Here is a 20,974-nt window from a genome sequence, read left to right as displayed (position 1 = left end):
GCACCTCTGTGACATCTCACTGTTGCTCCCCGGGACCAAGCTGCACAGGAAATGCACACTTGGGAAGAGTCAGCAAATGTCTCCGGGTCAGACAACGGGAGGACCGTTGAGAACGGGCACGACTCTCTGCTGCCCAAGTAACCCTCTCTGGCAACTTAGCACGAGCTGTCTAAATTCCCCAGATAACCGGCCAGGCTCTGCCTGTCCTCCCGATGAAGAGAGGCCATTTCAGGGTGGGTCCAGTGAAGCTGAAATTTGTTAACAATTCTCCACCACTGAGACATGGCTACGAAAGACGCAAGCGCTGGCAGAGAGCCTGCTGAGACTCACCCATGCAGGACCACCTGCAGCTAGGGTGACATAGACAAGGCCCCAGGCCAACAGGCTGATGGCAAGGTGGGGCGTCCAGCTCTGGGTCCAGAGAAGACCACGCTGTGCCCCAGGGCCAGCAGGGCCAGGTTGTATGCCAGTGGCCTTTCTGTCAGTGCTCAGCTAAGTGTCTGAGAGAGACCAAGACAGACTTCACTGTCAGGAAGCCAGAGGAGCTGGGCACAGTTTGGCTCTGGAGAGTGGAGACAAATGTCTCCTTTGCAATAGGTTGCTGAGGTCTCCACGTAACAAGAGTCAAAGGAAAAGCCGTGAGTCAACATCTTACAAGCCAAGCTGCTGCTCCTTGGACCCCCGCACCTCCTCGGAGGGCTGCGGGCCCTGAGGCCCGGGTGCTTCTCTCACGGCCCCGGGCAGATGTTTGCTGCTACTTGAAGACTTGCCTGTGATGTGGTTAGGGTTCGGTCCGCTGTAAAGAGAGTTTTGCTCTAATTAAATAAGATGGCTGGCTTAAATCTGAGCCAGGGTGCACAACCCAGCATGCAGTCCTTATGGGGCACATCAAAGCGCAGGGCTCCGGGGTTCCCCAGACCTCTGCGGGCCCTGGAAGCATGTGCCGTGGCGCGGAGAAGCCCGTCCTCTCTCCTGTGCATTTATGTCCTGTGTTGCAGGCCTGGCATGGGGCTTGGGGCTCTTGTTCAAAAGGCCAGCTGTTACTTTGAAGTGAGCTGCCCCAGGGCCGCCTGGGTGTGTGGCCCACAGCCAGAGGCTGGGACGGCGAGGAAAGCCCGCCAGGTCCTCCCCACTACGCACAGCCACCGCAGCAGTCTAAGAGACTGCGCGCACCTGTAATCTCAGTGCTTGGGAGGCTGAGAAAAGAAGACTGCAGGCTTGAGGCCAGCCTCGGCAACTTGGTGAGAGCCTCAACAACTTAGTGAGAGCCTGTTTCAGAAATATAAAATAAAATAAGACTGGGGGCATAGTTGGGAGGTAGACTGTTCCTGGGATCAATCTGCAATACCAAAAGGAGGAGGAGGAGGAGGAGGAGGAGGAGGAGGAGGAGGAGGAGGAGGAGGAGGAGGAATTAGAGGAGGAACCGTCACTAGTACAGCGGGGCACAGATTCGGTGTGGACCTCAGAGGCAGCCAGGAGGGTGGAGCTCAAAGTGTGGAGTCTGCAAACCCTTGCAGTTTCTCAGCTGCACTTGTGACCTCCTGCCCTACATGATGCAGTTAAATGCGTAACGTTTAGTAGGATCCCTGGGAAGCCGGATACCTGAGCAACCATAAGAAGAGGAAGCTCCTCGTTTTTCGGCAAGACCACCCCTCTGAAGGCTGCACATCAGTGTGAGGGACCCAGGCCTGTGCCTTCTTCTTCTGTCTTCTGCCTGACACTTTAGACCAACCTCTGGACCAATGACCCAGTGAGGAGAAAATTCATGAGTGGAGGGACTTCACCCTTTTGCAGATGCCCTGGACACTTAAAATAGTTGTCTGCAGAAACCAAACTGTACAGTCAAAATTATCCTTAAAAGCAGGAGGGCTGAGGGGCCAGCTCCTGGCCAGAATCAGCAGCAGCTCAAAGAAAGTTCCTTTCTTTTTTTTGGTCAGTGGCTCTTGATCAGGACAAGAACAGGAGCTGCTGGCACCTTGAAACTATTTCTCCAGCACTGCTAATGTTGTTTTGCTTTGCTGTTTTTTTTTTTTTTAATCATTTCTGTGGACCTCCACCTGGGTTCCCCACTGGAGCATGCCTGGGTGCCTTTAGGGCTCCGGGATGGTCTCTCTCTGCTTGGTCTCCTGGGTTATAGAGGAACAGCCCACCTGGACCCCTTGCTAGGACCAGGATGCCCCCCTACGTGCCCACCAGCTCTGTCTTCCAGAAACAGCTTTCCCCTGCACCCGATGTAAAGTTGCTACCTGGAATTCTATGCAGCCAGAGCAGGAGCCCAAGCACTTCTCCCACACGTGGTCCGTGTGGCCATGGCCTTCACCTCTGAATTCGCAGGAGCAGCTGGGATGCTCCCCTCCAGCCCCACGCTCCACGCACGCAGCTGAGGCCTGCGGATGTTTAACTCATAAAGATTTCAACAAGTTCCCAGCGCGTCTACTTTGCTTTGCTGAAATTCCACCGCAGCTAGTAAGTACCAGGTCCGGCAATGCTACGTAGTGTCAAAGGTTTGTGTTCAGAATGTCTAAAGAACCATTCTAACTCCCTAAACGGAGAACAAACAGTCCAGTAAAGAATAGGAGGGAAAATGGAATAGACACTTTCCAAGAGAAGACACACAAAGGGCAATTAGCATATGGGAGATACTCAACATCATTAGTCACCAAGAAATGCAAATTAAAAACACAATACCATAATCACTTAATGGGTCACATTTTAAAAGAAGCTGGCAATCCCAAGTATCTGCAACAATGAGAACTTTCCTGCGTTTCTAGCAGAAGTGTAAAATTCCATAAGCACATGGTGACTTAGCACACACCGACTATGGGACCCAGCCATGCCACTCCTAGCTATGTGTCCAAGAGCCGTGATAACATCTATGCAAATCTTTCTACATATCTACACGTGATAAAACCTACAGATGTTTCAGCAGCAGCTTTTTTTTTTTTTTTTTTTGCAATGGACCCACACTGGAAACAACATAAACGACGTTGTCAGCAGATGGAGAAACTGGCACATCTTACGTCTGTATGATGGGAATGCTCGGCCAGAAGATGAATGGCAAGGCCCTTGGGAGGAGGCCACGCAGCTCTCCTTCTGAGCCTCTTGGGATATGAATCAGCCGTGTTTCTTTTTCCCTGGCTTCTAGTTTTGTGTCACTGGGTTTCTACGGATGACCCCTTACAGGGCAACTCGTGTGCACAACCCCAGACTGAATACAAAAGATACCGCAGTAAAACAAACAAACAAACAAACAAACAAACAAAGCCAAAGACATGACATACGGCATGACTTTCTAAAGAAAGCAAAAGTGACTTCTTGGTGGACACCGGGCCAGGGCTTGCGCTGCTGTGGGGGGCGCCTGGGAGGAGCCTCGGGCAGGAGCTGGAGAGCTGAGTGCTCTCCTCGGCCCCGTATGCATTCACCCAAACCGAAGATGGGTGCTCGCCTTTTATTTATTTATTGCGGTACTTTTTTTGGGGGGTCTGGGGATGGAACCCAAGGGCATTCAACCCCTGAGCTACACCCCTGCCCTATTTTTTATTCTTTATTTTGAAACCGGGTCTCACTGAGTTGCAGAGGACCTAAGTAGCTGAGGCTGTCGGCGAACCGCGATCCTCCGGTCTCAGCCTCCCGAATGCTGGGATTACAAGCGTGCGCCACCACGCCCGGCTTTTATTGCGGTATTGGGGAGAGAACCCAGGGACATTCTACCTACACTCCCAGGCCTATTTTTTATTCTGTATTTTGAAATAGGATCTCACCGAGTTGCAAAGGGCCTCACTAAGTAGTAGCTGAGGCTGGCCGCAAACTGTGATCCTCCTGTCTCAGCCTCCCAAATGCTGGGATTACAAACTTGCGCCACCAAGCCCAGCTGTCACCTTTTATCTTAAAAAGTGCCTATCTCAGTAGCACTGCTAGGTAGACCAGCTGCGATGATGTCTGCAAAGCTCTAAGCAAAGAGCTCGACATTAATGGTGCATTTCCCTGTGTAGAACTAGCAGCTTCTGGTTCCAAAGTAGAGCTCGGAATGAGCTAGAAAGAGCGACTTTATTAAAGACCCAGCTTAAAACTTCCCCCAATCCCAAACTTAGGGCCTTCTGAAAGCAACTCTGAGAACTTCAAAGGAAATGAACGTAGGGGAAAAAGAAGGAAAACAGCTCTTCTTAAGGAGATGAGGAGAAGGGAAGATTAATTTCCTCCCCCAACAGTGTCTTTGTTTGTGTAATTAGACTAACGCTTGTTTGCGAGACCCGGTAGGCAAGCAAAATGTACACCGAGTTTGCAATCGAACAAAATGTGTTTCAAATAAAGCAAGGAAGGCATTAATTATGCATTGTTGTTTTGTAATTACAGTAGTAGGCCATGAGGTGGGTCTGCAAAGTCTTCTGTCTTCGGAAAAGGGACTCCAGGCTGCAAGTTCGCAAGGAGCTTAAACGTGATTTATGTCCCTATGAAGCCCCGCAAGCCGCTCAGACCCTGCAACCCAGAGACCACCGCCAGGACTCCAGCCTCCTGGCCCGAGGAGAATGGAGTGTCGTGGAAAGGGGGACCCCGGGCGTCTGTGTCATCCAGGAGCTCGGAGACGGGGAGCACACCTGCAGCTTTCTCTGCTCTTTCTATGAAACCTGGTTTTGAAGCTGAGCGTGGTGGCGCACACTTGTAATCCCAGCATTCGGGAGGCTGAGACTGGAGGATCGTGGTTTGAGGACAGCCTCAGCTACTTAGTGAGGCCTTCTGCAACTCATTGAGACCCTGTTTCAAATAAAGAATAAAAAGAATTGGGCAGGGGGTGTAGCTTGGAGGTCAAATGCGCCTGGGTTCCATCTTCAGACCCTCCAAAACAAAACAAAACAAAACAAAACAACAAAAACCTGGTTCTGCAAAGCGACTTGAAGAGAAGACCCAGAGCGCTTTGGACCTGTGGCCGTCAACCCGGGTCCTCCCTTCCTGCTCGTGTTTCCCTCGCCTTTGTAGTTGGGGTCACGCAGCGGGACCCGACGGTGACCCTGACGCTGCCCCAGCTCGGAGCCAGCTGGGGTTAGCATGTGACTTGCTATCCTGTCAACCGGCTCTGGGACAAGGCGCTGTGTGGCCCCTGGGTGCCGTCACGGGCCCCCTCGCCAGCCAGATGGGCATGGCCTTTTGGCAAGGCCAGGCTGCTGCAAAGCAGAGCGTCACTAGGGGCAGGCTGACCAGCAGACCCCGCCATTGTTAACGAGATGACGCTATCTGTACCGGGTCCATGCTGTTCTTCAGCTGTAACTGTGAGCCGTTTCACAAGCAGGGGTGGCCACCGAGCAGTCTTTCTTTTCTAGAAAATGCAGTTGCTTTCCTGGCCTGCCCAGTAGAGGGCTGGCCTGCCTCCCTCCCTTCCATCCATCCGTCCTTGTTCTGGGGTCACACCTGTAACCCCAGTACTTGGGAGGCTGAGACAGGAGGATCTCGGGGTCGAGGCCAGCCTCAGCAACAGTAGCGGCTATCTCAATGGGTCTTTCTTGACTCTCGGTCGTTAGGCACAGGGGATGTGGTGGTGAAGCTGCTTTCAGGCCAGAGGTCCTACTGAACTGCATTCCCTGCACTCCCTGGGGGTCAGGGGTCAAGCAGGAGCACGGGAGCACGGCTGAGCTCACCTGCTGATGGGCGGCGGGACCGAGTCAGTGGCCGGAGCAGCCTGTCTACAGCAGAGCCTTGGCTGTCCACCCTGGAGCCCCCAGAATGCAGTGCCGGGGCCGCGCACGCCTCATGGCAGAGGCAGGGATGCTGTGCAGCTGGTGAGAAGCCCGGAAGGGGCCACCGCATGCAGTACGGCTGCTCCCCACCAAGCCTCGGGATCCCGCTGCTCACGGTCCAGCCGGAGCCCGGGGGAGGGAGGCCAGGGCGGCCCGGGTGCAGAGTCAAAGGAGGCGTCCACTCTTGGGCCGGGCACCTGCGGGACCTGGACAGTAATGTCTCCCTCAGCCTTGGCCCAAGCCCTTCTCCTCCCCGCCCCAGTCCCAGCCCTAAGAGCCCCTGGACATGGAGAGGCCACGCTCGCTGGAGGAGGGGGCTGCAACAGGGCAGAACTTTATTCTGCAAAACGCCTTCCTCGCCTTCTCCAAAATGACCATTTTTTCCTTTTCTTCCTCTCCCCCCTTTTTCCTTAACTTTCTTTGGTATTGTATGCTGCAGCTTCCAGTCTCTAAGCTGCACCTCACACAGAGAACCTGAGAATGGAGGAGGGCCCAGATGCTCCGTGGCCCGACTTGGCCGTGGACGGGGAGACTCCCGGGTGCACAGTCAGGGATAGGGCAGGCTCAGGGTGGCCGCAGCCCGCAGCAAGACCCTCGGTTAATCTGAATTTTGGAAGAGTTTAGAATACTTGTTCAGCCTGAGGCTATCCCCATGCTAGATGGGACTTACTTATGCTACAATCCCCCTGTTGTTTATGTGTGCCTTTCTGGGACCCTGGGGTGCACTGTGAACCCACACTGGCGGGATCTAGAGGGCTAACGTCCGCATCCCCAGAACCCCGATGGCACAGGTGCCCGCGGCTTCCTGTTCTCCCGGTGCTGGTACACGTGGGTCCCCAGGTTCATTCCTGGGAGCTCGTGGCAGCCGAAACAGTGCTGTCCGTGGGAAGCTGCAGGCCTGGTCCTCTGGGTGGGAGCATCCCTGGATTCTGAGCCCAAGAGACCCCAGAGCCTGCACCGGGTGGGGGGTGCCGTCTGCACACTGGTGCGTGCAGGGCAGAGGGAAACCTCACTCCTGAGCACCCCCGCACACTGCAGGCTGCCGTTCGCAGCTCCGTGCACGGGGAGGCCACAAGTCCTGTCGCCGCGGCCACCTCTAGGGTGCCGTGGAGATGGACCTAAAGATCCGAGGGACACAGGACTTCAGACAAACATTTTAGTCAAATGGTAAAGGGGATCGAATAGAGTCACGGGTTAGAACAGGCCAGTGGGGCGGTGGGCTCTCTTATTCCTGGCCATGCTAGAGCCCACCACACCGTGGGGTGTTTGTCTGCACTCAGAGGTGATGGTGGGCTGGTAAATGTGTTAATAGTCAAAAGCATTATTCATATTTTAGAAACCACTAAATACAGAAAGCGATAATGATACAATTTAAGTCATTTCCCCGCCATTTATCCCCATCACCGTTCACATTTCAGATTACCATTTGTCTTCCAGTTTTAATTTAATTTTATACCATTATAATCACATTGCGCGTGTAATATCTGCTGCTCGCTCAACTCTACGTTATCTTATAAGCACCTTTCCATCCCATTGGTCAAAATTTTTCTGATTGCAAATGACTTTTACGGTACTAAGACTTTATAATTTCTTTCTTTTTTTTTTTTTGTGGTACTGGGGATGGAACCCAGGGATATTCTACTTCCAAGCTACACCCCCAGCCCTATATTTTATTCTTTATTTTGAAACAGGGCCTCACTGAGTTGCAGAGGGCCTCAGTAAGTAGCTGAGGCTGTCTGCGAACCGCGATCCTCCTGTCTCAGCCTCTCAAATGCTGGGATTCCAGGCGTGCGCCACCACGCCTGGCTAATTATGCCCGAGGCTGGGCTGGCTTTGGGTGCGCTGATCCTGTGGCTCGAACAGTTGCAAGGAACTGGGTTTCCTTTGTCCTCTCATCTGCTCTGGGTGGGAATGTGGCGTCTGGCACGGGTGGAGGTGCAAGGTGCCCCTGCAAAGGCTCCCGCGGTGGCCATTCCCCCACCGTAGGAGAGAGCGCAGGTGCTGGGCACTTCAGCAAGCAGCGCACGGTGGCTACCGTAAGTGACTACCCGCTTCACGGGACTTCTTCAAGAAGCAGAAGGAGAGGGAGCCGTCAGAGCCTCACACAGTGACCGGCACTGCGGACTGAGAGCCATACACCCTGACTTCTATGGTCACATGATAACAAGGAGGGGAAGCTTTCCCGGAGGAAAGCTAAGCCAGAGGTGCTGAAGAAGGGCAGGCTGTCGGCCTGAGCCCCTGCGTGAACTGTGAGCGCTCAGCGGAAAGCTAGGAACGGGGCAGCCAGCTACGCGACGCGGCCAAGTCACCGAAACCAGACTGGGGAAAAGTACAGGATTGACACTGGGCCTCTTTTTTTTTTATTTTAGTGGGGATGGAACCTGGGGGCATTCTACCTCTGAGCTACACTCCCAGCCCTATTTTATTTTATTTCTTTTTATTCGGAAACAGGGTTTCACTAAGTTGCTGAGGCTGTCGTGAACCTGCAATCCTCTTGTCTCAGCCTCCCAAGTACTGGGATTATAGGCGTGTGCAGCCATGGCTGGGTAGACACTGGTTCTTTGACTAAAAACATGTAAGAATTTTAAAGAAATATTTGTATCCAAGGGATATAAGATGTGTCTACTCTTTGGAATATATGCACCTCACCAATATCTCACTCCCTACAGAGTCTAGATTCCCTGTGTCCTCGGGAACACGTATCTTCTGTTTCCCCAGGTTTTTTGCTTTGACAGTAGCCACCCCGATGGGTGTGAGGAGTCTGCTGTTTTTATTTTCATACAGTTCTATTTGTACCATTAAATAGTTGTGTGAGTTGGATTGATGCGGCTTCCGAAAGTTAGTTCATGCTGTTACGGAAGAACTCTGCCACACAGGCCTCTCTTACTAAGAACGCCACAGCAGGTGTGGCTCGCAGCCCCGCACAGGCCTCTCTTACTAAGAACGCCACAGCAGGTGTGGCTCGCAGCCCCGCACCTGTATTCAGAATGTCTCAGATTGCGATGGCACATGCCTGTAGCCCCTTGCACTTGGGAGGCTGAGACAGGAGGATCACAGGTTCGAGGCCAGCCTCAGCAACCAAGTGAGACTCAGAGACTTAGGGAGACCCTGTTGCAAAATAAAATTTAAAAAGGGCTGGGGGTGTAGCTCAGGGGTAGAACCAGCAGGCCCTTTGCTTAGGTTACACCATTCAGACGATCCTGGGGACGAAGTGATTGGACCAAATTAAAAAGCACTGGGTTTCCCCTGTGGATGACCTTGAATAGACACGCTGAGCATGCACGGGTATGAGAAGGCCGCTTCTTGGGCCTCTGTGAGGGCTGAAGGAAGGAACAGAGGAAGGAGAGAGGGAGAGAGGGAGGAAGGAGGGATGGACAATCAGTAACCAGCTCTCTTCTGATTGCCATTAAATTCCATTAGCTGCAGGAGTTTTAGTTCCTTCTCACAGAGACAGATTCAAGCCCAAACAAGAGCCACACTATCTGGCAAACAACAGATCTCCCACGGATGGGAGCTAAACGGAATGAACGACCGTGAACCTGAACAGAACCTAGCCCGCTCCAGAGCATCCTTCCAGCACCCACCCAGCGCTGCCGCGGGGACGCTCTGCTTCACGCTCCCCGCGCGGTCCCCAGCTGCTCATGCTCACCAGCTTGTTGACTTCCACTAGCTCAAACAAGATGAGGGAGAATCCCCGTCATTCCACCGGGCTTGCCAGAGACTGAGGGGGTTTCTGAGCAGGGAATCTGCAGTTTTAGAACTAGGACAGTCTTGGGTCACAGGAGATAGGAAAGCAAAACAAACTGTGGTTTGGGGACTTGGGGGGACTGCAAAAGTTACTCACGGACTGTTTCAGCAAAGAACTGTGTCGTCTCCTAGCAGCGGGAGGCTGCACCCAGGTCCTGCAGCGAAAAAGAAAGGCAGTCACTTGTCCCTTGGGTAAGTTTATCTGGCGTCTCAGCTCAGGCGACCGTAGCAGAGTATCACTGACAGGTGGCTTGACATGTGTTTCTCATAATTTTGGAGGCAGAAAGTCTAAGATCAGGGCGCAGGCACTGGCAGGTTCTTGGCGAGTGCCTCTTCCTGGTTTGCCGATGTTGATCAGCTCCTTGCAAGTCACATGAGAAAGCAGAACGCAGAACTCTGGTCCATCTTTTTGTACAAGGCACTGATCCCATCCGTGAGGGCCCTACCCTCACGAGCTACTCACTCCACCTCCTGACCCATCGCATTGTGGGTAGGATCTCAATATGGATCCGGAGGACACAATGTTCAGCCCATGATGCTTGACGACAGTTAGACCCGGCACTGTACTTTGTTAGTAGAGCCGGCCGCTCTTTGGTTAATTTCTAACAAGCATAAGGTATTTATGCTGTCATTAATGTTGATGTATAACGACGCTCAGAGAAAACTGCATAAACCGAGTATTCAATGAATTATTATAGGATGAAAATACCCTTGTAACCACCACACACAGAAATATGTTCCAGTTGGTAATCTCTCCCATCTCCCGTATGGGAGAAATTTCTTTCTGTTCCCTGAGATACAGAATCTCTAGATCTGAATTCTAGACATCCTCTAGATACCGAAACTAACACCAAAGTTCCACATATAGCATCACAAGATGATTCTGGTGAGCCTTGAAAATCCAGACAGCTTGTCAGTGATAAAATATGTTACATAATTAACATTTAAAATTAGTATTTCAGAATAAGAGAGGCATATGACCGCATATATGTTTTCTTTTTGTTTTTGGAAGGTCCTTCTATGGGTTGACTTTGCTACATCTGCTGTTCATTGACTCCAATTTCCAAGCAGGTTCAAGATGCAGAAGGTCCTACATTATCCTTTAAGATATTAACATACTGTACAAATTGAACTCCTTAAGACGACTTCTTTTTAAACAGCAAGAGACAGAGGCCACGTGATCGCCATATATTGCGGGCTAACTGCAGCCCAGGAGGTCTGTCCCGTGGCTGCAAACCAATTAAGTCGAGCACGCTCTGAAATTGCCTTCTCTGCCAGGATGGAGAATGATTGATCACAAGTCAAACTGTACACATGTTGGACTGAGAGAGTTCACAGGAGAGTGCGGCCCGGGGCCATGGAACCTTGCAGAGGTAGGTGAGGCAGGGAGTTACTTAATTCTTTGCCTGAGATCCTCCAGGTGGGTGCAGCACTGGCTTGCAGCCGGTGGCGCTGGTGAAGGGGAGACTGGAGGCCCAGCACGCTGAAAATGGGAAGTCTTCCTGAACCGGGGACCCTCAAACTCACTGCTGGGGGCAAAAAGGTACAGCTGCTCAGGACTTAGGGCGCCATTATTTTGGGCTGAGATCCTGCGCTAGGTCTAGCAGATCAAACCAGAATGGAGTCTTTGGTGCTGAGTAACCAAACTGAACTTTGAAACAGGCCCTCCCTCCTAAAAACCAAACCGACCAAACAAATAAACAAACTAAAGCTCCTGGTTTTAACCACGAGGGGCAGGACTGCAAAGACCAATTTAGCTTTTGTTATTCCTTTCTTCAGCCCCTTTCTGGCCATAAAGTGAACCTCCTCTGCTCCGCTCAACGGAACCAGCATTCGATTTCCAGATTGCAGTAAGAGCCAATTAGATCTTCAAACTTAATTTGCTGCCACCCTGTGTGTGGCACTCAGCATCTGAGGGGAGCTCAGAGCAGGCCTGAATTTCACGGGAGAGACCGCGGAGCACCAAGGGCAGGGCAGTGCCCGCACACTCGCCATGGGGCTCGGCCTCTTACTTCCAGGAATGCTTCCTGGGCCTTGCGTCAATGGGATCCAGGCAGACCTCGGTCGCTGGGGGAAGCAACGGTTTAGTGACTGAAGTTCTCTTGCACGTGGCTCTGCAAACACTCCGCGTTAGCAGGGCACCAAAGGTCACTAAGCCTACCAGGGGCAGTCTGCTCTGAGCGCAGGGTTAAGAATGCCGCGGGCGCGCATCGGCCGCAGTGCGCATGCGCGGGCCGGGAGGCGCCGCGGGCCGAGGTCAGCGGGGCGCATGCGCGGACGAGGGGCGGAGCTTCCGGTAGCCAGGGCGGGGCCTGCGAGGTGAGGTCAGCGGGGCGCGTGCGCGGGCGCGGGGCGGAGCTTTCGGTGGGCGGGGCGGGCTAGGGCGCGGGGCGGGGCCGGACCGCCGTGACCCTGACCCGGTGGCGGGAGCTGCCGGTTTCCCTCTCATGTCCCGCCACGTGTTCCTCACCGGGCCGCCAGGTGACCGCGGGAAGCGCTCCGGACAGGGAGGGACAAGGACCGACAAGGACCCGCGGGCGGGGCCCAGGTGCACGGCCGGTCGCCTGCCGCCGACCGCCTCTGTGGCCGAGGTCTCGGTTCCCAGTGAACTGGGATCGGGCAGCGCTGCACCCACAGACCACCCCTCTTAGCCCCCAGGACCCCGGGCAGGGGGACGCTGGGTGGATGCACAGGGTCCGGGTGGGAGAGGTCTGGGGTGCAGCGTCACCTACCATGAGAAGGCCCAGTGCAGAAAGGGTCACCTCTGCTCCTTTGCAGAATACGTCTGCCTTCAGATCAGTGTTTTCTTGCCTTAGCCCTGAGTAGCCAAGGTTATGTGCACGCAAAAGCACCTCTTGTTCCAGAGGAGAGAAGAGGTCACTTACTCTGGCCCAGTATGAGGGACCCGGGTTTGGGCTCCCCAGGATAAGGGGTTTCACCGGGGAAGAGGTGATGTGAACTTAGAGTCACAGAACAAGAACAAAAATGTCCCAGGTCAGCAGGGCGGGTGATGCAGGCCTAATCCCAGTACTTGGGAGGCGGAGACAGGAGGATTGCAGGTTTGAAGCTGGCCTCAGCAACTTAGCGAGACCCAGCAAGTTAGGAAGACTCTGTCTCAAAATAAAAAATATAATAGGGCTGGGGTTGTAGCTCTAAGGTAGAATGCCCTGGGTTCAATCTCTGGTACCACAAAAACAAAACAAACAAACAAACCCATCCCCCCCAAGAGCCCTAAGTCAGTGCACTTACCAAGTCTAGCAGCCAGGCATCAGGCTGAGAGGGAGGAAGGGCAGAGGTGCAGGGCCTGGTGGGGGGGGAGGTCGGCTCCAATTTGGGGGGGTTGAAGGAATGCTCAGGGCCCTGGAGGAGGTGATGGTGGAGGCTGCCTGCCTGGTAAGATTGCTCATGCACGGAAGCCCTACAGTGACCGTATCTAGGGTGCCCCTGGGATTCCAGAGATGGATGTTCAGGAGATAGAGAAGAGAATGAAGCTGTTTTCCCACCTGTAAGTGTAGGCCCGGGCCTGTTGACAGTTGGAACTCGGCTCCAGCGTCCAGCCTTGGGCTCAAGCCTGACCTGTGTTGGAAAGTCCAGTGTGTGTGTATGTGTGTGTGTGTGTGTGTGTGTGTGAGAGAGAGAGAGAGAGAGAGGGGGGGGGTAGACATGGTAGAAAACAAAGCTCCACTCAGGACGTAAACTGAGCTTGAGAGCGTCACCAGAGAACCACCCTGCGTTCTGGGATTGTATATGTCACAAAACTAATACTGTTTCAGAGTGTAGGAATAAACTATGCTAGTCATCATTCATGTTTTCATTATGTTTGTTTCTACTGGAAGTGGAAAAAAATTAACACCTGGTGCAATCAAAATTAGACTGAAATTAATATTCATAAAATGCTCTGGCAGCCTATTTCTCTGCGCGGGGATGGACCTCCTGGGGCCGCAGGTGACGGGGGGCTCTGCGGGGGAGGGCTTCCTGATGGGCCTCTTCCCTTCTTTTCCAGGCGTTGGAAAAACAACTTTGATCCAGAAAGCCAGTGAGGTTTTGAAGTCCTCTGGGGTGCCGGTGGATGGATTCTACACCGAAGAAGTCAGGCAGGGAGGGAGAAGGACGGGATTCGATGTGGTCACCCTGTCCGGCTCTCGGGGGCCTCTGTCCCGAGTCGGGTATGAGGCTTCATTTCCATAGGGTGTATGGCTGAGCTGTCCTTCCACCCGTGTTTTGGGAACGTTTCTCTTCTGATTCCAGAAGAGCTGAGTTCTCCAGACACCCCGGGGGAGGGGTCCTTGGGCACCCTTTCCCTTCCTTGCCAACAGTTGAATGTGTCTCTCCCTGCGCTCCGCGTTGACCCTTGTGACCCGGTCTAGCTTGAAGAACCTAGACATTTCTCAGAGAAAGGAATCAGACTGTTGTGTAAAAAACAAGTAAAGAAAAAAAAGTCCTATTTCACATAAGACTTGGGCCCCAGGGCCATACATTCCCCTCCCTTGGCAGTCCTTAGCCCGGGGCTGCTGCAGTGGAGAGGGCGCCCATCACACTGCCAGGCCAGTGGACACCTGGCACCTGCCACCCCGAAGGCCACTGTTACAGGTAGGGTGGCAGGTGCAGAAGTCGTCAGCCCTCAGCAGGGTGCACAGAGATGCACGCAGAGCCTTCCGTAAGAGCCGCGTCTCTTTCTCAGGTCGGAGCCCCCGCCTGGACACCGGGAGTGCCGAGTGGGGCAGTACGTGGTGGACGTGGCGTCCTTGGAGCGCTTGGCGCTTCCCGTCCTGAGGGGCGTGAGTATCTGACTTCGGCATCTGGGCCCGCTGGCCACGGGAGCAGAGCGGCCTGTGCCCTTACCGGGAGGCCCGCTTTGCATTTTCGGGTGTAAAAGCCCAAGGGGTTGGGCTCAGGATATACAGCCCAATCTGGCCACACAGTCTTTGTCACCCACGTTCAGCATGTACGAGGATTTTATGCAAGAAAGGCTTTGCTGCGCATTGATGTTCCCAGAGACGGGTCTGTCCTGGAACCCCTTCTCTGCACGGCTCAGCTTGCGCGCGCATTGAGGATTTCGGCATCTGTGTGTCAGGGATGTCGCTTTCTTTGCTCGGAACATTGTTTTCTGGCAATACCGGTCTCGTAGAATGAGTTAGGAAGTGTCCCCTTCTCCTCTTAACTCGCGCAAGAGTTTGTGAGTGATTGATGTAATTTTTCTCTGAACGATAGAATTCGCAGGCTAGCCAGCCCCACGGACCTTTTCTCATGAGAAGCTTCTTGATAACTGATTTAATTTCTTCATTTGTCAGAAGTCTGTTGATTTTCTTTCTATTATTTCTTGTTGGGTGAGTTGTGATTGGTGTCTTTTAGTCATCTATCCATCTCATCTAAGTTTTTTATTTTTTAATGAGTTGTGTTGGCACTCCTTTCATTCCTTGTGTTATTTAGGCCTCTCTCTGTCTCTCTCTCCCTCCATCTCTTTTCCTCTCTCTCTCTCTTTCTCTCTCTCTCTCTCTCTCTCTCTCTCTCTCCCTCTCTCTTTCCTTCATCGGTCTAGCTCAAGGTTTGCCAACTTAGATGACCTTTGCGAATGCCAGCCATCTGGTCTTGTTGCTTACCTATCACCTGTGTTTCATATGTGTTTAACACATGTCCACCAGGCCCTGGGTCAGGTTCAGGGTCCATGTTTCCCAAGGCTGTCAGCCCGGCCTGTGCTGTGACAGACTGGAGCGGCGTCCTTAGAAGCTCTGAGGTGGTGACAGTCACACGAGAGGAAGAGGAGGCCCCGTCACTCCAGAGGAGAGAGCGTTGGGTTGACTTGGCGAGCAGGAGGGAGAATATTCTAGAAGGCAGGAACAGGCACTCCTAAGACCTAATGACAGAGGCGTAGGTGTGCCGGGTCATGGGCCGTCTGAGGGTCTTATACACTCCTGCTTATGATTTACTTTGGGAAGCTGGAGTGGTTTGGACTCAGCACCTGTGGCGTTCCCCTGGCACCAGGAGTCACGCCCAGCGGCCCCGAGCCGTCCGGCCCTACTGACCCCTGACCTCACCTCAGCACCGTCCCGCCAGGCGGGCTCAGCATGGCACCCAGTGGACACATGCAGCTGGCGGCGTGGGTGGTGGCGGGAGGCTGCTGAGGACGGTGCCCAGCATTGGAGAGCAGCCCTGCTCTCAGGAACGGCGACTCATGGGCTGTGCTGATGGTTGGCACTCCCTGACGGAGCCCCCGGGTCCGCTTTGCCTCCTTCCCCTCATCCCCTTCCTCCTCTTCTCGTCCCTTCCTCTGAAGCATCCCGTCCCCGCAGTCCTGTGTTGAGACTGATGGCGGTTGAGCAGTCAGAGAACATGGTGTCTGTCTAGTTCTTTTCCATCAGAGGCAGACCTCTCGAAACGTCCAAACAGCAAGAGAAATGCTTCTAATGAAATTCCAGATGAAGAGTCCGGCGTTGGGCACCGGATCGATACGAAGAATTGATTTTTACTTACCCTGCTCAAACCAGAGAGGATTCTGGGAGAAGCACGCCTATGCGAGCCCAATGTCTAGCCCCGGGATTACATAAGCACTCACGGCTGGCCCGATCGAGCGCTTGATTCTGGCTCTGTAATTAAAACATGAAGAAGAGCGGCTTTCCTAAGCTTTGTGCTCCGACTGCCACCCTGATCCAGGTGGGGGAGTTCTTTCCTGATGGGGCCCTCTTACCTACTCAGGCCTTGGGTTTCTTCTCTAGAGGAAATATTCCCCGGACCCCACATGCTTTATTGGGATGAAGGAAAGGGAAGGCATTAGAGTTTTGCTTCTATCACAATGAATCAACCGGGCATGGTGATGCATGCTTGTACCTGGGAGGCTGAGACAGGAGGATTGCAGGTTCGTGGCCAGCCTGAGCTACTTAGTAAGAGCCTATTTCAAAATAAAGAATGAAAAATAGGATTGGGGGTTGGGGCTTGGAGGTAGAATACCTGTGGGTTTAATCCCTAGTACTGCAAAAAAAAAAAAAAAATCAACTACACAATGAAAATAGGGCAGAATAAAGAGACTGTTTTTGATACTTCGCAATTGAAACAACTGGGTAAACGGGGAGGTTTGGAAACCCCGGGTCAGGCAGATAAGATCCTTTCTCCAGGGGCGCTGTGTTTCCAGTCTAAATCCTGGGACGAAGTCAGGAAGCGATTTTATTTGTAAGAATTTCACTGTGGGGAGAAAGATGGTTTGAATTCTTTTTGAAAATGTCATGAAAAATATAAGAGAAACAACTCTTGGGTTGGGCCAGCATGCAGGCCGTGTGTCCCAGGGAAGCAAGGCTGGCCAGAGCTGGAAAGCCTCTGGAGGCAGGGAGGCCAGGGGAGGCTGAGGCCCACCTTGAACGGAGCTCTTGCCACATTCCTGTAGGTATACGTGGAGACCCAGCCAGACCAGTGGGACACGGTAGGGTCGTTAGAAAGCTGCTGGCGACAGCTCATTCCCTGGGCGACAGCTTTTTCCTTACTCGACAACATTTATCATTTTCTGAGTGTTACAGTTCTGTATGCCCATGGTAGAAGATGTGTAAAAGTCTTAAAAGGGAAAAAGGACCTCGGAGCAGCTGCTAACCTTATCGCCAAGGTAGCCGCTATGGGCCTGTCTTGACCCTGCCTCTTTCTGCGCCTACTGTATTTAGTCTCCGAGAACTGGGGAAAACGGCACATCCTGTTTTCAGTATGGATAAGGTGGCAACGTCTCAGAGCTCAGAGCCTACTGAGGCTCTCACGATTGGATATTTCACAGTGCGGGTTTTGCCTTTGAACTGTAATTCCTTCCATGTTGGACCCGCAGGGTATCTACTACCTTGGCAGTCGGGGCGCCCACACTCGCACCCCGCACCCTCTGCGCAGGGCCCCGGCGCCCGCTGCAGCTGCGGGGCCTCCCGGGGTCTAATGGAGCCCACTGACACCTGCAGGGCTGCCACCGCTGGCTGGGGCGGGGTGGGCTTTCAGGGCTCCGCACCGAGACCCCGCGCGCCCGACGTCCAAGCAGAAACGCGCTCCTTGCCTCTGCTTTACATTCTAGGGCACTAATGAGGTTAAATGTGTTTCAGCTGTTTATTGGGTAAGTTCTTTCATCTGAACCTTTCGTTCCTCTTCCCCATTTTTTCTCTCTTGGCTCAAAGGCTCTTCTGTAAAGCAGGAGCTTCTTCATATGTCCTGAGTCAGTGTCTCCTTTTCTCATCTCACCTTGGCAATCTCTCTTTTCGGCTCTTCTTTTTCACATAGACAAATTCTGTGCCTCTTCCATGTTAATATAAAACTTCACCTAGGTGTTTCTTCTGCGTGCCACATTTAGAAAACACCCGTGTTTTCAGTCCATCTGGATTTACTTTGGCTGCAACACAATGAAACTCTTAATTGTTTTCCTCCCACATATTCAGCCCGTTTACTGGAGCCATCTGTTACCTAGCCTATTTCTAATTAGTTTCTGCACTTCGTATGTTACACTTAAAAACGTGCGCCTGGTTTTTAGGGTGCCTTTCCCATTGATCTGCTGGCTTTGTGCGTTGGCATCGCCTACTTTAATTACAATTGCTTGTATCGTTAGTCTTCAGATCCTCATCCTGAGCCGGGTGTGGTGGCGCACGCCTGTAATCACAGTACTTGGGAGGCTGATACAGAGGATCGTAGGTTCAAAGCCAGCCTCAGCAGTTCAGAGAGGCTCCCAGTAACTTAGTGAGACCCTAGTTCCAAATAAAAAAAGTAAAGTAAAATTGATCTGCAGGTGCAGCTGGGCAGTAAAATGCCCCTTGGTTCAATCCCCAGCACCACACACACACACGCACACACACACACACACCAGTTGTCCTGTTCCTTCTGGTTGCTTGGTTGTTCTGGTGTAGCGTGTCTGCTGGTGGCAGTGAGGCCTTGTAGCCAGGACCGAGTGCAAGCGGTGTGTTGGGCGCAAACCCGTCCAGTCCTCAGGGCACTGCCTCCGTGGTCCTGGCTTACAGAAGGGGAGCCTGGGGCGCACGGCAGGAAGGGCCTTCCTGGGGACACACAGCGAGGGGCAGAGCTGTCAAGAGCTGCGGCTGGGACTCAGACCCACCGAAGGCGCTCGGGGATGATCGGAACTGCAAAGGCATAGTTGTCTTGATACAAGAACATCTCAGCTTTCCCCTCTCTCTTCTGCATAGCTAGAAACGTAGTTTTTCTCTTTCCTTTTCTATTTTAAAATCTTCTCCCGAAGAGCTTATTTATAGGGCTGTGATAAAAATAATTTTCTCCCAAGGCTCTAGCTGGCTCTCTGAAGAACTTTTTCCCACCAAAGGAGCAATAATTAACAAAGACGTAATTACTGTGCCCAGAAAAGCCGAGCCTCCGGAGCCTCGGCACTGGGCCTTCCTATCCTAAGCTGCGCCTTTGTTCGTCTCTGTGCACCTGTGTGCCAGTAAGATGCAGATCAGCACTACTTCAGCGTGAGCCTTTCCAGCTGGCAGGAACCAGTGTAGACAGGTACTGTTGTGCCAGAACTTAGTACTGTAAATGACCTCTCACTGCTGAGCATTCTAGAAAGCTGCAGGAAGGCGGTTGTGCGGCTGTGGCTTTGTACCCACACCCGTGTGCTCATAAGCTGGGTGTGCACATTCGCTCCCACACCCGTACTCACTTAACACACACGCACTGGTACACACGCTCTTCATACTGCTCACCCTGGTTGGATTCCACGACTGCCAGTTTGATGTGTCAAGGTGGAGTTCTGGTAGGCTTTTGGACAGGGCCCCCCAGGAGGGCGAGGCCTATGTCATGGTCCCTGCAGGCAGCAAGGGGCCCACACGCTCCTTGGAAAGGTCTGGTCAGCTGCGGGGCTTGCTCCCGGGAGACAGGACCTTCTGGTGTGACTGTGTTTCTGTTAGCTGGCCCTGCCTTCTGAAGGGCTGCACCTTCCTCCCTTGGTGGACTGGGCCCTGCCCTCTCCGGGGCTGGACCTTCCTCTGTGGGGCGGGCTGAGCCCTGCTCTGGCCACGGCGCGGCCCACTCGCCCTGCTGTGGTGGTTGGTGAGCGGCCGCGGGGGCCCTGGGCCCCGTGGTTCGGGCGGCCTGGGTGTCCAGTGAGTGTCCCTGCTGCCCTCAGGCAGGTGTCGGCGGCCCGGGCTGGCGCGTGTGCATCATCGACGAGATTGGGAAGATGGAGCTCTTCAGCCAGCCCTTCATCCAGGCCGTCCGCCAGGCCCTGTCCTCGCCAGGGACCGTGGTCCTGGGCACCATCCCAGTCCCCAGAGGAAAGCCGCTGGCGCTGGTGGAGGAGATAAGGAGCAGACGCGACGTGCAGGTGTTCAGCGTGAGTAGGCCAGCCGCCTCGCGCGGCATGAGCCGGAGACGGGCAGGTGCTGTGGGGAGTGGCCGAGAGGCCCTGCACGACAGCCCCAGCGCCGGGAGCACTGCCCTGCGCACGTCTTGGATCCGAGTCGGAGTGGGGATCAGAGACTAGGCAGTGTGTGCTGTTGACGGGTGTCCCGTGGGGGCTTGTGGGGACCCGGCTGCAGCAGGCCACACGGCTGGCCCGGCCCTTCTCCCCCTCGCTCTGCCTGAGCCCTTGTCCCTCGCTCCCCACGCCCAGGCCGAGCCTGTCCTGGCCCTGCGAGCACCCGCTGAGTGCTAGCTCCTAGTGGGGCAGGAGGGTGGGCGCCCTGCCCACTGCTGGCAAGGCTGCCTCGGCCTGCCGGGCCGCGTGGACGCGCTGTTGTCAGCGGAGCCTCCCCGGGTGGCAGCCAGCAGCCCTTGGGTGGAGCGCACGACCTGAAGCCTGCACATCCCTCCTTCCCACATTCGCTTACTTGCCGGGTGCTGGTCGGGCACTTGGGTGTGCAGGGTGTTCTAGATCCTGGTGACAGGACCTACCTAGTCCTCTTGGCGCGTACCCTAAACTAGTTCTGGTGGAGGAGCCCCCACCAAACTCCCAGCGACCAGGCCACTGCAGATCCTGTGGAGCCGGGCAGCGTGGAGGGGCGACATCTTCGGCGGCCTCCTTGGCCCTGCGCCTCCCTCCCCGACCCCTCCACTGCAGTTTCAGCTGTGGAGGATCGGGGACTGCGGCTCTTTTAAGAACTTTCCCTCCGCGGACTGAGGGCAGGAGGGAGCTCTCGAGTCTGCTCACTCGCCTCTTCCCACAGGTCACCAAGGAAAACAGAAACCACCTTCTGCCGGAAATCGTGACCTGTGTGCAGAACAGCAGGAAGTGAAGGCGGCTGTTCAGCGTCGCTGCCCACGGAGTGCCCGTCGGTCACAGCCTCACGGTCCTGTCTCGAGGTTCAGGGCTCATGTGTAAGGACCGTGCAGGCTTTGCCAAAGAAGCTTGACATCTGCTCTCCATAAAGTCTTTAAAAGGTCAAGTCAGACGCCAGGGCAGTTGGCTGTGCAGACGAGCAAACCATGGCGACTGGTGCAGGATCCGGCAAACCAGGAGAGGAGAGGGGCCCTGGATGAGCCTTCTGTGGAATTCGCCCCTTGACGCTTATCCGTGGGCTGGGGGAGGGGGAGAAAAGAGC

At 54.0% G+C, this 20,974-nt stretch overlaps 1 protein-coding gene across 2 annotated transcripts; it reads left to right on the top strand.

Annotated features, from left to right (window-relative positions):
* Positions 1-11,923: 11,923 nt before the first annotated feature.
* On the top strand, positions 11,924-20,668 carry NTPCR (nucleoside-triphosphatase, cancer-related; the record flags this gene model as incomplete). Of its 2 annotated transcripts, XM_080717263.1 has the most annotated exons (5): positions 11,924-11,957; positions 13,480-13,642; positions 14,158-14,254; positions 19,561-19,767; positions 20,600-20,668. In XM_080717263.1, the coding sequence occupies 5 exons, from the start codon at positions 11,924-11,926 to the stop codon at positions 20,666-20,668; spliced, it is 570 nt and encodes a 189-aa protein (XP_080573389.1). The 2 variants fall into 2 exon arrangements, with proteins under 2 accessions (XP_080573389.1, XP_080573390.1); XM_080717264.1 differs by lacking the exon at positions 19,561-19,767.
* Between the last annotated feature and the right edge of the window lie 306 nt (positions 20,669-20,974).

The sequence above is a fragment of the Muscardinus avellanarius genome, assembly GCF_963383645.1.
Source record: "Muscardinus avellanarius genome assembly, chromosome: 20".
Classification (NCBI taxonomy): domain Eukaryota; kingdom Metazoa; phylum Chordata; class Mammalia; order Rodentia; family Gliridae; genus Muscardinus; species Muscardinus avellanarius.
This window is presented reverse-complemented; position numbering and strand designations above follow the sequence as displayed.